The 17,962-nt window shown below is 29.0% G+C and overlaps 1 protein-coding gene across 3 annotated transcripts in view; it reads left to right on the forward strand.

Annotated features, from left to right (window-relative positions):
- LOC129988064 (uncharacterized) overlaps positions 1 to 17,962 on the forward strand; it is a 111,876-nt gene that overhangs the window by 60,586 nt on the left and 33,328 nt on the right. For all 3 annotated transcript variants that reach the window (XM_056096168.1, XM_056096170.1, XM_056096169.1), the window contains exons 19-24: positions 2,025 to 2,107; positions 4,021 to 4,214; positions 6,680 to 6,852; positions 11,315 to 11,564; positions 14,686 to 14,886; positions 16,862 to 17,124. In XM_056096168.1, coding sequence (XP_055952143.1) covers positions 2,025 to 2,107; positions 4,021 to 4,214; positions 6,680 to 6,852; positions 11,315 to 11,564; positions 14,686 to 14,886; positions 16,862 to 17,124 — 1,164 coding nt within the window. The remainder of the gene's footprint in view (positions 1 to 2,024; positions 2,108 to 4,020; positions 4,215 to 6,679; positions 6,853 to 11,314; positions 11,565 to 14,685; positions 14,887 to 16,861; positions 17,125 to 17,962) is intronic.

Genomic DNA, 17,962 nt, shown 5'->3' on the forward strand with positions numbered 1-17,962 from the left:
GAATCGTAATGGGTTTTTTTTTTAATTTCTCTAATTTAAAGGGATCCTTTTACGAATTATAACTGCGTACATGATATCTCAAAATCACAACCAGATATGCAAATGAAACTCGAATGTCAATTTTACATTAAAACATAAATAGTAAGTCTAAAATAATTGACGATAAAAGTTAAAAGGAGATGTCTGTCCGTCTACCTTATGTACATGCGAATTCCATTTCTTAAAAAGCAATAAATTAAACAAGTGAGACTTGGTCTCTGATTTTACCTAAAAATTTGTTGATTTTTATTACACTTTTGGTTTTATCGGCTTTTTGTATATGAATTCGATTACTGAGAAGCACGTGAAGATTAATGATTCTCAGTATGTTATGTTTATATCAAAATTGTGTTTGTGGATCAAACTTTGAACCACAGAGAAATTCGAATCCTGCTGAAATAGCGGAAAATGTCCAAAATGCATAATTGATGCTCTTCCATACACGGAAATGCTTAGTGCACACCACGCCATATTAAGTACCTACACTAGGCAAATCGAGCAAAGATTTTTCTTTTGGTTCATTTCTCGTAAGACAAAAGATTACTTGATATTTAAATGCTATCAATTCTAATAATATCTCAATACACAAATTTAAAATTTTTTAAAGATAGATATTTTCTTCTAATTTTAAAAATGTTCCTAATGATGTCAAAAAATTATTTTTCATTCTGTTTAAAGCAAGCGACTACGTTGAAAAGACGATTTTTTGTGAAAATAAGAAATTGTTTAAACAATATTCTTAATGTTTGAACAGTTTTTATAAAACCGTTTGAATTTTATTTTTAAGTACAATTTTTGGGAAGTTATTGTGGATTTTATACTTACATTTATAGACTTTTCAATACTATTTTGCATCTTTAAATGCTGTCTTCTCGAATTCTAATTTTTGGTAGAGCTTTCTTACGAAATCCCTCATTAACTAAAATCTAAAGTATATTTTTTGTTCAAACTTCATATTCTAATATTTCAATATGTTCTACAGCTCTTAAACTAGAGAACAATTAATCTATTATTTTAGAAATATTCTTATTTGTTTTAATGCTTCGCACTGGGAGAAAAAAATTTGAAAATTTTTGTGTCATTTATTAGTTGAATTCGACATTTGAAGAATGGATAAATACACATTTCATTTTTTAGTTTAGGAAATAGATAACATATTTTTTTAAGCTATCAGTAAAATTTTAATCAAATCATTTGATAACGAAAAGTTTTTTCCCTTATACCTCTTTTTAGCCATAAAAGGTCGTTTTCTAATGTTTTTATTGACTTATTTTAATTTCATAGATATTTTTTTAATCTTTTATATCCAAAAATTTAAAAATATTACTAATTCAGATTGTTGTTTTTTAATTCACCCTCAATGTAATTACAATCCTTCAGTCAATAAGTGCGTTTTTGAAAAAGTTATGTTGTTTATTTTTATACAAATTCCTCTAATCTTATTATTCTTATTTAATAACGTATTCTTGACACATAGAAAAAAAAGTCTTAATATTGCTCGATCCTCAGTGTGATGTAAAACTTCGAATTTCATTCAAGTCAATCGTTTATAGAAACGCCATACATTGATTGATTGGTGGTTCTTCCTCTTCAATTGAAATTTTCTAAAATTATTTAAAATAATTATATTCAAAGTTTTAAAACTTCTTAAAATAGATTTTTTTTTTGTTTGAAATATTCGTGCTTCATGAAAGTTTTTATTAAATATAATTCTCTAATAGTTTATATCTTATACATTTTCTACATTAAATTTATTATTGTAATCAACATATAATTCTTAGCATCATTAAGAGCATTTATTATGCCTACATAATATAACATTTATGCTTATCTCAAACATATTAGAAATCAGCTATTGGAACAGTATTAGAGTGGATACCTTGTGTTTTACTAAAATGCTCTTAATACATTCAAAGCTCTCTCTTTAAATAATGATGCCTTCTTTTCTGTGTACTACTATTGTTAATATAAGTCTGTTTTTCTAGAAAAATCGAATCGTACAACTTAGAATTTATGCGGCCACAAGAAATGAAACCACATGAAACGATTGTAAAATATAGCACAGTCGGTAGGTAAATCTTTACTATAATTAATCATGCTATTTTATTTGATGTGCATTGAGACTTTTTGTATCAAGTAATAAAAATATTTGCATTGTACTATGGATATACAAGGATATGTCATCATTTTGAAAAGAGATTAAAAATGGCAAGAATGGAAATACGTCATAAATCTTTTTCAATATTTTAAAAATTATTTTAGATATTTTTTAAATTATCAAATTAAAAAAATTTATCTTTCAAAATTTAAAGAACAATTAAAGTAATGAAAGATTAATTTTTTTAAAATTTTGTTATTGTTTTTTCATAAAAAAATGGAGTAAATTCCAAAAGACTGAACAAAATTCAGACAATCATAAAAGAAGGAGAAAGTGAAACATGAATTAAAATTGCCAATCTCAGCAAAATATTTTTTTTTCTTTTACACTTCAGAATGTTTGATATTTTTATGATTAACTAATGCTTTGTTGAACATATTTTCACTAATCCTATTTTGTCAGCATAAGATGCTAAATCAAGGATAGGGCAATGATTCCGAATAAAAAGGAAGTTTATCAAATTTTGTAGATCAAAGTGACGAAGTACTTAAAATAAAAGCTTTACTTTTAAGCTTTAGTACACGGGGTTGTTTTTTATCTGTTAGTTACTAGCGTTTCGCTTGGAGAACCTCATCTCTCCAGCTCAGTTGCAACACACAGTTCCCTCGTGAAGTATACATTTGTCGGTTGGTTTTTGTATAATTTTGGTTAAGAGTACAGAGAGTAGTACCCATAGCCCTTTTTCCTTCGATTGGTTTTTCCTTAATCAGTTGTGGTAGCAAGAAATTCACAGGTGCAAGTGCCAAACAGTCGACTGTAATTTGAAGTGAGGTCACATGAAATGTCCGATACCCTACAGAAATCAGATAAAGATTTATATTTTCTAAATGAATTGATTTTCGACCCAAAACTGTAGTCCTATAAACCGTGTTCCGACGAACTGTTTCAGTCAACGGATCGTGAAATATTTTTACTTCTGTGATAATTGCCTGCTGACGTGTGTAGCACATCACTGACGATTCTGTGACAAAAACATGTCGATGTTCTTGGCACGTCTTACCACGGCAAGTGATTAAGAAGCGAAAGGAACAGACTGAGGTTGGAAATATGAGAGCAAACTGAACGTCGTCTATCGATTAGGATCCGTCTGTTTGCTCTCCATTTAGTTGCATTTCAGATCTTATTACTTTTTTTTATTTAAATTGCTAAAAACTAATCAATGGGCGTCAAACGCACATTTAATAAGTTGGCCATCATTCTAGCCCAAAAGTGACTTTTTTGCTTTAAAGCAAATCAAATCTGGGAAACTTTAATTGGAGGGAAAATGCCACGTGTTCTATTCTTGCTGTACTTCCAACCATCAGTTTTGAAAGAATGGTAGATCTATATGTGCTTTAGCAATGTGCTTTAGCGAATTGTTCCCTGCAGTTAGGCTTTAATTTTATGAAATTCATTTCCTCTAACTCAAACATCAGTGTGGGATAGTTTATTTTGAAAGTACTCCAGGCAGCAAACTATTCTAAAATACTGGAGCTAAAGTCAGATTTCTATTTCAAGTGAAATCTATGAATATCAAGCGAAATCTAGCTACAAGTCGCTTTGACTAACGGATGCAGTTACATTTTACTTTTAATATGAGTTCTTGACTCATAAACTTATCTAAATATGAGTTACGCAGAATGGGCTCGCTCAATAACAACACGCTTTCCGTTTAAAAAATTAAAATATAAAATCTATTTAGCATTAAGATATATTTATGTATTAATATTTCTGTAAATACAACATAATTCTTCTTCATTTCCAAACTATCCTTCAGTGATGTTTAGTTACTGTCATGCTTATTTTCTGAAATGTAAACCCTATATTTTTGTGACTTATTTTAGGCAGCACAAACAGAAGAGAAATATTTTTCATTATTGGGAATGATAAATTGAAGAGTGAAGTGAAATTCCAACTGAAAATTCCGTCATTACCGCAATTCAATTTGTATCTACGAAGTTTGAAAGGAATAAGAAATGACAAGACAGTAATGAATTTAACATTATTTGAAAGTTATTATTATGAGCTTATTTATGAAGTAAGTGTAATTTATATTAAATACTACATATTTTATTTCATTTTAGAAAATTAAAACATAAATGGAGGAATTTCATTTTACGGTGGAATAATTTTTCCATCAATTTTTTTATCATGCAGTTATTATTGATGATGATATTGATTTAGCTCGTTAAAATTGATATTATTAGGGTCATTAAAAAAATAGCATCTTAGAAATTTAAGTACGAGTTATTTTTTGACATTTTATTTATTTTTTAAACGATAAACATTTATAACCTTTGCAGATACACTGTTATTGCTTAAGCCTTCGAGAGCAATGACGAATCTGACTCACGCATCTGAAGTTTTAAAATTAAAACTGCAATTAAGTGAAAGCATTGAATAATTTAACAGGTAAAAACCAATTAAAAAATTGAATATCTCAAATGTCCTTAAAATGATTGTAGAAATTAAAGAAATAAATGTCCCAAATAGGATGTCTCTACAAAATAAATTCATAGGTCAAAGGATTAAATTCTGATATAGTAAGAGAAGATGGAATTTTTAATCAACTTTACATTTTCTTATATTTTTGATTATTAGCATCGTAAAAGATTATTTTTTAAGAATAAAAAATATTTTCATGGTAACATGATATCTTACCATATAAAGAAAAGTTACTTAAAAAACATTTATACTCCTTGGAAAACATTTATGTACATGAAATTTATATATAATTTTGAAATTTCTGAATTTAAAGCATATTAATTATTAAAAATTAAAAGTATAGCAATTATAAAACGTATTCATTGTTAAAAATTTTTTATTGCAATGATTAAAAGCACAAAAATTTCAAACAGCATAAAATTAAAGAATTATGAATTAGAAAAATAATAACAATGAGGTCAATAACCTAGTAACTCTATTAAAGCGTGGAAGAAAGATCTGTTGTGGAAAATTATAATAGAACAGAATAGCACCAAAATGAAAAAAAGCTAAAAATGTTGTACAAAACAAGAAATTAGAAATACTGATTAGATTTATTATTGCCCTAATTTTTTGACCAGAAAAGTAGTAAAAAAGAAAAAAAAATGTATTCTACGGAAAAAAGAGAATTACTATCGAAAAAAAAGAAACGATCTCAACTGAAATGTCGCAGGCTTAAATAATGGCGAGTTATAACGAACGGCTGGAGCCAAACATTTTTTAATTAAAATAATAAATAAAAATCGCTTATTTCAAGAAAGGGAAAAAATAAATAAATATCAATGCTATTTAAAATTATTTTTTAAATTATTTTATTAAAAGGAACTTTTATTCGTCCTCTAATGATGGTTGTCATTTAAGGTGAAAAAGTCATTTCTTTTGTTAAAAGTTTAAATAGATGTTTAAATACAATTTTTAATTAATCATTCTGAAATAAAATACAATAAAATCACCAGCAATAACATGATACAGCAATAACAAATACATAAAAAATCACCAGCAATAACATGAACAATCAAATTAGATTACTGCATGTGCAAACATCCAGTATGATTGCTTGATTTGAAATACCATCAACGAATTCCATTGTGATAGATAGTGGATCATAAACATACTTTGCACTTTAATCGATTAGAAAGTCGAAAAATGGTGCAAGCAATAAAGGGTTCTCTTATCAACTCTTCCTTTATAAAACTTTTTAACTAGGCCAAATCACCATTTTGATATTTTCTGTATATTTTAAAAGTTAAACCATTTATAATTAAGATATTTCACTTTATCGTATATCAAATTATAGCTTGAAATATGCTAAAAAATATAAGAAACTTCATATTCACAGGATATGTAGAAAGTTTTCTCTGAACTTCCAAAAAGAATTCATCTATATACTATTGCAATGGCCCTTCAAATTAGAATGGAATCCTTTTCAAAACATTATATGATCTAAAACAAAATAAGAATGATGCGAAAATTTGACTGCTTCCCAATTCGAGAAAACATCTAGGGGCAAGTATCTATTACTGTTAAGTCCCCCCAGATTACCCTATTGCTTTTTATAATTCCATTTTTTATTTGCTCCTCATTATTTTTATGTTTACAGCTGTAAAGGAGATACCATAGGATAAATAATGTATTGAGAAACTCCTAGTAAAAGAATTGTTTTACTTCTAAGGTTAGATTCCAATCCAAGTAAGAAATCCAAGAAGTCCAATTTCTATCTATAATTCCCTAGCTTAAGTGTTATACTCTCGGTCAAGTAAAGTAATCAGATTGACTTGGCAAATGAAACCTTGCCTTTTATATGTGGAAACCTCATATAAATTGTAAATGAAAAAACTGGAAACCTCATAGCATGAGGCATAAAGCAATTAATGTTTCCCGTTCGTTTTTTCACGTTTCCTAGACGTATAAATCGTGGTAGCATATATAAATTATTTTAAGCAGAATATCAAGTAATTAGCCTATATTTGTGCCAATGCATACATTAAAGCATTAAATGTTGTTTCATATCTTCTGCAGGCGAATTATAATTTGCTGAAGAATCACACGGATGCGAACAAAATGTCCATGGATTCTAAAGTTCAAGAAAGATTGCTTTCGTTCCGCTCTCCTTTTAATAAGTACTCGGTTACTTTGATGGATTATGGGAAAAAAAGAAGTGAAAGTACAAAGGTTCTTTTAACTTATAACAGGTAAAGTTCTTTTTTACTGCCTACTTTGATTATTGACAGTATTGCACTCAGCCAATTATAATACATACAGTAGGCACCGGATGCGTAGAAAGGAACTGATTTGTGTTTTTCACAATTTCATAAAATAGATTCAGGCATTCCATGCTTGACTATCAATTGCCGTTTTTGGGACCCTGAATTTTTCTTTTTCACTACATATTGTACTAAAATGATGGATATTTACACAAAGCAACATGGTAAAATAAAAAAAAACGATCAACATATCTAAATTTGGAAAACTATAGAAAAGAAATGGCAAATAAAATGAAAAAAAGCACAACCTCGCATCAGAAAGAACAAAGAGCAAAAAATGCCGGTATTAGTATATGATAAGTGATCCATTTTTTCACGTCAAAAAAAAAACCGCCAAATTTTACAAACGCATTAAGAAAAAAATACAAAATAGCGGCATTTTGTTCCGTCGGGAAATTACTTACCATCGACAGAATAGCATTTTTCAGCCTTTCTATTCGTGCTCTGCCTACTGGCCGTCTTATAACTGGCTGAATGTAAACCCGGCATATATTTCAATTGCTGTTTACATCTGCTTTGGTAAAGTTGATCTCTAATACTAATAAAAATGAAATCTGCTTAGCTGTAGAGTTTCTATAAAACATACCGTAGAATCTGGAGTTACTAAAATTGGCACAAGTATATATTGAATGCTGAAAACGAGCTATTTGAATTCCATCGTTCAAATTTCAGTTATTCGAGAATTCAGTCAAAACAAAATCCTTTTGGATAATTTTTTAACCAAAGACTTTCGGAAGAGTTATCGAAGAAAGAAAGTCCTTTTAAGCCATTTTAAGCAGCAAAATTGCATTTATCTAATGATGCAAGTTTAAACACTATCGATTATTTTATCGAATTAAAAAAAAAAACTTTTGAAAACATCTTTTACAGTTCTCAACTGAGAAAGTCAACGGCCATTTAAGCCATTGCTACAAGATCGCGAATTGTTTTCTCATTTTTGAAATGAAGAAGCATGATTTTTGCAGAAGGAGAATTCGCAATTCATAAACTAGGGAAAATTATTTTTCCGAATTGTAAGATTTCAATGAATTAGTTTAAAATAAATGTTGACTTTTTTTACATTTACCTAGTATTTCAAAGTTATTTTAATCGTAAGACTTTTTCATACGCATTTTAGAATGGGCAAAATAGTTTTCCTATTCATAGCAAACTTGATTCTATGAGACTTTTTATGGAATTGTATTACAGTATTAATTTTTTTTAATTATACTTGTTGAACTTATCTTTTAATAATCTTAATCAGCATACCACATATAGAATGGAACTTATAATGAAGCATTAAATTATTCAAAAGAGTTTAACATTTTTTCGCCCTTATAAACATTGATCTGAACTGTTTATTACCCAAATGAAACAATTTGATATGCATTTTAATTTTTTTAAACTTATTTAAATTTATGAACCTTTTAATTGTATCTGATTCCTTTAAAGTTGTAGAAAAAGATGTACTGTAAAATTTTGGCTTGAATTATAACAATTGTTGCATTTTTTTTTTATTTCAAAATATTCCTTTATTTTTATGACACTTTTATTTAAAATATATTTCAAATCGTTTTCATTTATGTAACAAACAGTTCAAACAAGTATTGTATAAATAAATTATAAATATTGGTTCTTTAGAAATCTAAATGAACAATTCAATTTTGTTATCATTAGATTTGGTTTATCAATTGAAACTCTTCAAAGCTTGAAATACCGATGTTTTATTCTTTTCTGGAAATAAAACATTGCTATAAGCTTCACTTGATAACATAATAAACACATATAAGCTTCATTTTTGATTTTGTAAACAAATAAATCCATCAAAAAATATTACCTAAAAATTTCTTTTTCAAAAAATTTTAATTGATTTGCGATAGACATTTTCTTAAATTCTGAATTGTTAATTTAAATTACAACAATAACATTTATTTCAAACAACTTGAACATTTTAAATTTTGTTGAGTAACTGGATTGTTGTAATTGGTATACGAATGAAGCAACTGTTTCAAGATGGCAGCTGGTTTTTAATGAAATTTCGGCGTCACAGTGCATCGTAATATTAAGTTGAAAGTAAATGCTACAAAATTCAAAATCCCAAATTTTATTATCACATTCCTAGGTTCGTTAAATGTATTTGTGTACACTGTATTTTCTAAATTTGAAATATAATAGAGCTACATAAAAGCAGCTTCATTATGATTTTTAAGTAATTAATTGATCAACCCTTTCTAGGGCCGTGGGAAGTATGCTTCCCACCAAATTTATCAATCTTTGTATGAATTTATGTAGGTTGACATAAGTTCTGACAAAATTTTTTAGAAAGACAGAAACTTAGATGCTTCAGTTCTTTATCTTACACAAAATGATGTGCCTTGATTTGTTACTTAATTATTAATTAACCAAATTAATTCATTAATCAAATTAATTTATCTAATAAGTTAAATGAATCCCTTTCCTTATTCTAATTTCAAGCCTAAAAATATTTTAACATGACTAGAAAAAAAATAGTCCTTTAAAGGGTTAATAAATCACTCTCAAATTTCATCTTATTGAGTTTTAAAGTCATCATTCAATGACACATTTAACTTCATTAAGTTGTTCGAAGATCATAAGTCCACTTCTATAAACGAGGCCTCTTGAAAATTTAAACGTCACCAAAAAGCAAGCGGGATGGTCTTCCCAAAACTTTCTCGCATACTCTCGAATGCAGGTATTATCTTCCTCCACTCATATGTAGATAAAGCCATGAATGCCTTGCATGGCATTGGCGAACAATAGTTACGAAATATTGATCTTTGACGTTAATCTAACATTTTTACTGTATCTATCCTGTTATCTTCAGGAATTTTATTTTTGAAATTAATAGCTGGGATGTCGCTAATACATAAAATTGAATATGTATTTTGAAAGGGGTTTTTCCGACTAATTAAAATTATTTAAATAATTTTTGCGCATTATGCTATTATAATTTTGCTAATTCAGATGTAGTTTTTAATCAAATTTTAGCAATATGCAAAAAAAAAAAAATGTTATTTAATGGATTTTCGAAATGGCTACACTGAATTGAAGACTTCTAAAAGTCAAAGTAAAGCAACAAATGATATTAAAAAATTGAAAATAATAGCAAATTAGAACGTTGAAAAAATTCTATTTTTGAAGGAACAGAAAGACAAAGAAATCGAAGGCAAAGAAGAGAGAATTAGAATGCGATTTCTTGATCATTTCTCAGGAAACGAAATCTCTCTTATAAAAGAAAATTGCTAAAATAGGTAATGCATTTGTTCTAGAAGATGGAAAAAAAAACTTTTTTTAATAGTAAAATCTAATTCAAATTTCAATTCATTCGGGAAAATTGAACTGTTGAAGGAGTTAGATAGTAAAAATTCTAAAAAGAAATAGAAAACTTAGCTTATATAATATTTGTAGATTTTTATTTCTTAAGTTTGCTTATTGATATTCCTGGTCTTCTTTTTTTTTACGGAAATGAAATTTTAATAAAGCGGTGAAGTAATTTTTTCCCTTAATACAGTTAACGGTAGTGTAATAAAGTAATTTGAGATATGCACTGGAAATGCTTTTTATGAGAATACAACCATTTTGAAGATTTTCGTAAGAAACGTGCAGAAAAAAAAAATATTCTACATGGCTTAGCTTCAATGTTTGTGAAAAAAATATTCAATTACTGATGATATTCCATGCTTATATCTATGTAAAATTAAATAGTTTCTTACTCTATTTAGTGATTTAAATCGTAATTCATAGTTCTATCATGAAAATTACTATTTTAATTTAGGTTTTTTATTGTCTCTCTAAAACTGCTTAAAAGTAATTTTTTTTTAAGTTCTTTTTGACGGTCAAAATTAAAAATAAAAATAAAAATAAAAATAAAAAAATAAAAAGTAGATAAGATAAAAAAAAAAAAATTTGACTACTCCCCCCGAAGTAAAAATAAATTCTTTTTGTAAAAGTAATGAAGCATTCTTTTTATCTTTGATCCTTTTGCATAATTGAAATAATTCTCTATAGAAAAATAATTAGCTGAGAAAAATAGTAAAATGGCCCGAATAATCTTCACTAATCTTAAAACCTTAAAAATATCTTCATAAAATTTTTAATTTTAAAGTGAAAATAAAGTGTCAATAAACCAAAATTATTTTTTTTAACTTAACAAATCCAGAATGCACAATAACACATTTATCGTTTTATTTTTCTATATTACTACAACCATTGTTATTTTTCTGAAATATGAGAAGACCTATTATCTCCCTAGGAATCTTATTTTTAGTAAAAGCGAAAGTGCATTCATTACATGGTAGTTTGTTTCATAGAAGAAATTCATCTCTCAATTCCACTTTATGGCACCCATTTACTTATTTTATTTCATTTATCTTTTCTTTCTTACTTACAGTTTCAACTTAGACAGCCGATGGCTCTACGAAATCCTACCCGAGTCCTTTTGGGAAACGAATACGACGGCTTGGCTGCAGATCTATATCTTCTGGAATAGAGAAATGAACGAAAACTCTCAGCAGCAAATCTGCATTATAGAGGATCCTCATTCCGTCACACATCTATCTACGGGCTTTCTCCGCTTTAACGGAGGAGAGCGAAAATACATTTGTGTATCAAAAAGACAAACTTTTGATGGAAAATTGCTGGTGAGAACGATTTACGGAATTGACAATCAATAAACTCCCAATTATAAACCAACTACCATTTTGTTCAATCTCAGATATACTATTTTATATGTGATGTAACATGTAATGTTTTTTTTTTCTATTCTTTTTTCTGTACCAATATGCGTTTTCTCTATAGGGTTCTTTGTTGTTTGCAAGTGTCCAGTGTCATCAAATGCCGTTTGTTCCTTCCTATTAGGTGGGATTGCTCATCGGTGGCTCCATCAAGTTTCCCGCATGGATTCTGGCTAGGTCATTGTATTGTTTGCATCATCTCGGGTTTTATAAATCCATTTTAGCAAACAAACCAAAATTATACTATTTTATTCTGAATCTAAACGCATATGCGAACGTGTCAGGTTTAGTTTAGTTGCATTAACGTGCCTGTTGAAACAATTCTAAAGTTATTTTGAGACAGACATCACTATTTCGAACCTCTGCCGGGTGACGAGGATGACATCTGAAGTGGAACCCGCTCTTGAAATTTCCCCGCCGCACCAGTAGGAAGATCTACGAACGTGCTGGGATATTTTTTAATGCCTCTATTGGAAATGGGAAGCACCTTGACATGTTCTACTTTCATCCTACCAGATGTAGGAGCATTTTGAGATTCTCCCATTTCTTGGTCTTCAAATAAATATGGTTAATTACAGGGCCATGGGATGGGCATTACTTTAATTATTGCGAAGTATAGCCATTATGGCCACTTCAATGAATATGCTAAATGTTTGGAATGCGAAACGAAATTAACTTCACAAACTAGATTTGCAGTAATAATTTTGAAGCAATATATAGCACTTGAATATTTTTCCTGTAATATTTAAGAAACTATCCATATCTCAAAATGTATTCGTTAGAGTTGTTCCCTAATTGCATAATCACATCTTTTTTATCTGTTTATATCTATAAAAGCAATTTTGTCTCAAATTCACCATATGAGACACAATCTATGCATTTGTTTTCAAGTATGTGAATGCGATTTCTGATAAGCAGAACAAGCTGGAAGAATATCAAAATCTTTGGTCATCAAATTAGTATCCAAGTAGTGGATCAGCATCAAATTTTGGCAAAATGTTTTCTAAAAGTGCTTTTTTTTTTTTGTACTGTTTTCTCGACTCTCAGCATTATTTGATGAAGCTACATTAAATGTTAAACTTATCGTGAGAAAGAGAGAGAAAGTTGTAGGGAGAATTTCACTGCTTATTTAATAAAAATCTACAAATCATTACAATAAATAAAATTTTAAATTTTTTTCTTCATTACATACTTTTATGCAAACATTGAACTTCTTGATGTATTGCTCTGTGTGAGGTAGATATATAGATGAAATTTTGGTACTGTTTTCTCGATTTTCTCGAAGAGCCGCTGGTATCTCTTCATATATTCGTTGTAAGCGAGAACCTCTGCAGGTTAAATCTGTAAATATTCTCCCTTTAGTGTGATGTGAAGGGTTGAAGTGGGAATGTGAGTTTGAAATATAATCATCGTCTTCTTTTCCTTGTTCAAAATAGCATGTGTGAAAAATATAGGTTTATCTTAACTGAACCAAATTACTACAAAATTCATTTGTCAATTAAAAAATCTCGATAGTGAAATTCCACAAAAACTTTCTTTTTATGTTGATCATAATGCTAAGACATGAATTTCAAAATGATGTATTCTTAAACTTCAAACAATATGTCTAATGTTTTTGAGAAATGGAAATTTGTGGTGTATCCATGATTTCTGAGGGATGGCGAGTTCTCCTTATGCTATTATAGCATTATATTGGGCCAAAGTAGTACTGAGGGCGCAAAACATTCTATCAAGTCGATGCTTTTGGTCCAGCAAGCATTGACTACGCTACATAAAAGCGTCATGAATTGCTGGAAATAATAGAATATATTTGTACATTTACAGCAACAACAATAGATTCGATATAATCATTGGCAATTATTAAATTATTTCTATAACATTATTATGACATTGTTCGTCTAATACAATCATTAGCAACGTGCTGTTAAATATTTTTGCAGTTTTTTTTAAATACCAAATAAGAGCGATGCAAATATTTTGTTCACATTTGTATATATATACACACAAAAGTATTAGAATCAAGTTAATAGGAAAAACAAAAAATCAAATAAAAATTAAACCAAAAAAATTATAAAAAATATAAAAAAAGAATCCGGCCTGAAGACTTTTTCAAGGGTCACCCTCAGACAGGGATTCAAAGAAAGGGATTTTTTCTGTGAGGAAATACAGACATTGTCTAATAATGATTCCTCGTGACCCGAAAATCCCCTGAAATTATGCTCAAGAGATATACCATTTTAACAGAAAGAAAATATAAAACAACATATTAGAAGAAATTAACCACAACAAAGTAAAATATACAATAACAAAAATAACAAAAACTGTCTGAGGGTGACCCTTGAAAAAGTCTTCAGGCCGGATTCTTTTGTTATATTTTTTATAATTTTTTTGGTTTAATTTTTATTTGATTTTTTGTTTTTCCTATTAACTTGATTCTAATACTTTTGTATCAATTCATCTGTGTTTTAGAAGTAGCTGCAATTGCGCTCTCTAAATACTATGAAGTTCTTTTTTGGTTTTAGTTTAAATAGGTTATAAATTTTAGTTGCGATTTCGAAACTGTTTTTGTCTCGTTTTCATTTTAGTTTCGTTTTCAAACTTTTTCTTACTTAAGATTAGTTACTTATATAAATTTTTTGACACATATTACATAAACGATAATATGTTAGCCATACCCTGACCTAGAAAGAGGCCATGCGGGAAACTATGAGACCACCGAAGAGCAACTCCGCCTAGCTCAGAGGCACAAACGACTTTGGATGATATTGGACACTTGCAAACAACAACGGATCCACTAGACAGAACGCATATTGTCTTTTTTCATTAGCAAAAAACTAAAAACGAGTTCTGATAAAATACACACTTGTATATATAAATTCGTTTCATTTTGAAAGTATTTAGGCCTATTGAATGGAATTATTTTTAAACATGATTTTAAAACATTCGAAGGTTAATAGTGTAATTTTCTGTACTTTAAATATATAAGTGTGTGTGTAGTTATAGTATGCATATGTTTTTTGTGTTTCAGGCTGCGTCTCAATTCACCTATGGCATCTGGAAACAAAGTGACGCCCTCAATGAAGTCCAAACCCAAATCTTCAATTTAACGATTGCACCGAAGTCATGGGCGGTTGGAGTTTTTAAAGAAAGAAAAGGAAGCAAATTTTCATATGAAGTCGCACTATCTAGAAATACACGCTCATCTGAAATAGTGGAAATATGTGACGATGTAAGTATAAGAATCAGTCAAATATGTAATATAAAAAAATCCCTATATCTTAGTCTTGTATCATCTCTCCATATATATAATGATAACGAACTTAACACAGAAATTGGTCTTTTTTACTTATTATCAACACTCGCGTATAATTAATAGCATATAATCAAATGCAAAAAAAAAAAAAAAAAAAATCGCCGAATGAAAATTTCACACTTATCTCAATGCTTAGCTATAAAAAATTAAAAGATCTGTAAAATATTGTTAGAAACAGTCGCGACAGGATTCGCCGTGCCACTAAAAACTCCTGTCTGTCAGAGGAAAGAATAGTTATAAAACATTCTAGTAAGATCACGCATGAGCAAAAAGAATGTTCTGAAAGAGTGGGCAAAAGTACTTGTTGCTGTACAATTTCGGCGCATGAGCGGATTTACTGGAATGACTGGAGTTGGTAGTATGAAAATCATACTAAATGATTTTATTCCTACATGGCCTAAATGTTTAAACAAATTCATACATCAAGAAATCGTACAAAAGGAAATCCGATGCTTTTTTACTAGTGAAAGTTGTTAGCTTTATTGCTGATAGTAAGTTTTTTTCCTGTATAGTTTTCTGTAGAAATTTATCTATATCTCATTTTCTCCAAGAAAAAACCTTCAGTAATTTTATTAAAAGTTGCGAGTATAATCCTATGGTCCACCAATTTTTTAAAAATTTGTCTGGCTAATATCATAAAAGGATGAACCCATAACCTTTTTTATTTTGATTCTTATTTTTTTGGACACACCATGCTTAACATGGCAGATCATTGGCGGATTATAAGTATTTAATAAAATAACATATCTGAAAAAATTTCAAGCAAATCCATCAACTTTATTACAATATTTTTCCAGAATAAGTGTAATAAATATGAAAATATTTACACTATCTACCAATAAGTATTTGGACAAACATGCAAATGAGGATATCTGCGTTCCTGATCTACGTCACGCCTTCTGTACTTAAATATAGGCCTGGAAACAGCATTGGCATTAGTCGCATGCAAGATGCTATAAAATTCGGAGCTGTCTGACTTTGAAAAGGCGTAATTATCGGACATCATAGAAGTGGACAATAATTACGCCACATATCTAGTGAGTTAAACATTCCAAAATCGATAGTGGCTTCTTGTGATTAAAAAGTGGAAAGTCAATGATGATAATTGCTGGAATATGCTTCGACTCGGCAGACCCATGAAACTAAGAGATAGAGACCGATGAGTGTTGTCCAAAGAAATTCGGAAAAACTTCCCAAGCTGTATCAATTCCACGTTGGATCATTGTTATTTCAAGGATGACAACGCCACTTGTCATATTGCGAGGTCCACCATGATGACAATAGGGCAAACTGACTGAATTGACCTGTCTAGAATCCAGACTTGAATCCTATAGATTACCTCTGGGATGAATTAGATCACAGAATTAAGGAGTGAAACAATCATTCAAAATCGATGAAAGAACTCGTATGCCTTCTCTAAGCCGAATGGAAGAAAAAAAAACCACTATCTATCATCCAAAGACTTATGGAAAACATGCCCCGGGGTTAAGGCTGTAAGTGCCTCCGGTGGAAGCTCTACCAATTATTGAATATGAAGGAATTGTGTGTATCTTTTTTTTATCACAAGTATCCAATTATTTTTTGGTAGATAGCATATTAATACATATTGTTAATAAAGGATTGTTATATTTTAGATAAAAATATTCATTTTTCCTCCTTAATATTTTGAAAATACTGTAAAATGAATCTAAGATTTTTTTTCATTTTTTCCAAATTTAATTATTTTAATTGAAATAATTAAATTAACAAATATAATTAATATTTTAAATTTTTTCCCATAATTTACATTATCACAACTAACTGAATTTTTTAAATCAAAATATAAGTTAATCTTCCATCAACAGATGAAATAAAGTCTTATTTTATTTTACTTTCTCTCTTCTCAAAACAGATTACATCGTGGAGTGGAGGATATCGTAGCATTTATAGCGCAGACCAACCAGAGCTGAAATTTGCTGTTGACGCAAGCATGCATATTGTCAGTAGTCAAGAGTTAGCTGAAAAATATTCTGTAGTGAAAGAACAAGAACTGGTTGGACTTTGGAATCAAATCATTGAAGCCAATATAAGTTTCCATTATCCTTTCGTGTCTGGACAAGAATCAATAAAAGCTGAAGGATTTGTTATTACTTCAGGAGGACCAACAACGACCAGGTTTTCGGTTTTTCTTTTCTTTATCGGAAGCAAAATTTTTTTTAAAAAAATTATGGAATTTCTCTATTTTAAATAATATAAGTTTCCATTATTGATATTACTTTATTTTATATATTATAAGTTTCCATTATCCTTCCGTCTCTGGACAACAATCAATAAAAGCGGAAGGATTTGTCATTACTTCAGAAGGACAAACAATGGCCAGATTTTCAGTTTCTATTTTCTATATAGAAAGCAAAATTAAATTGAAAAAATATTGGTACGGCTCTATTTTAAATAATATAAGTTTCCATTATTGGTATTGCTTTATTTTATATAAGTTTCCATTATTGGTATTGCTCTATTTTATATATAAGTTTCCATTATGCTTTCGTCTCAAGAATCGGTCAAACCGGAAGGATTTGTCATTACTTCAGAAGGACCAACAACGACCAGGTTTTCAGCTTCTATTTTCTATATAGGAAGCAAAATTGTTAAGAAAAATTGTTATTGCTCTATTTTAAACTAAATTTTTGAAAGTGATTTGTGATAATTTTAACAGAATATTTGTCGCGAAATGTGACTGCATTGAAAATTGCGATTTTGGGGTTAAATGTTTTTTTTTAAATTTAATATTCTTAATGTTTGAACAGGTTTCTTTATAAAATCGTTTGAATTTTGTTTCCAAGTCCATTTTTTGTTGTAAAGTTACAACGACTTTTGTATTTTGAAGTTTAATTGTTTTAATGTTATTTTCAATCTTTAAATGCTATTTTTTTAAATTCTAATATTTGATAAATTTTCTTACGAAAAACCTTACAAATTAAAATCTAAGGCATGTCTTTTTTTTTTAATTTGG

This window comes from Argiope bruennichi, chromosome 10 (genome assembly GCF_947563725.1).
Source record: "Argiope bruennichi chromosome 10, qqArgBrue1.1, whole genome shotgun sequence".
Classification (NCBI taxonomy): domain Eukaryota; kingdom Metazoa; phylum Arthropoda; class Arachnida; order Araneae; family Araneidae; genus Argiope; species Argiope bruennichi.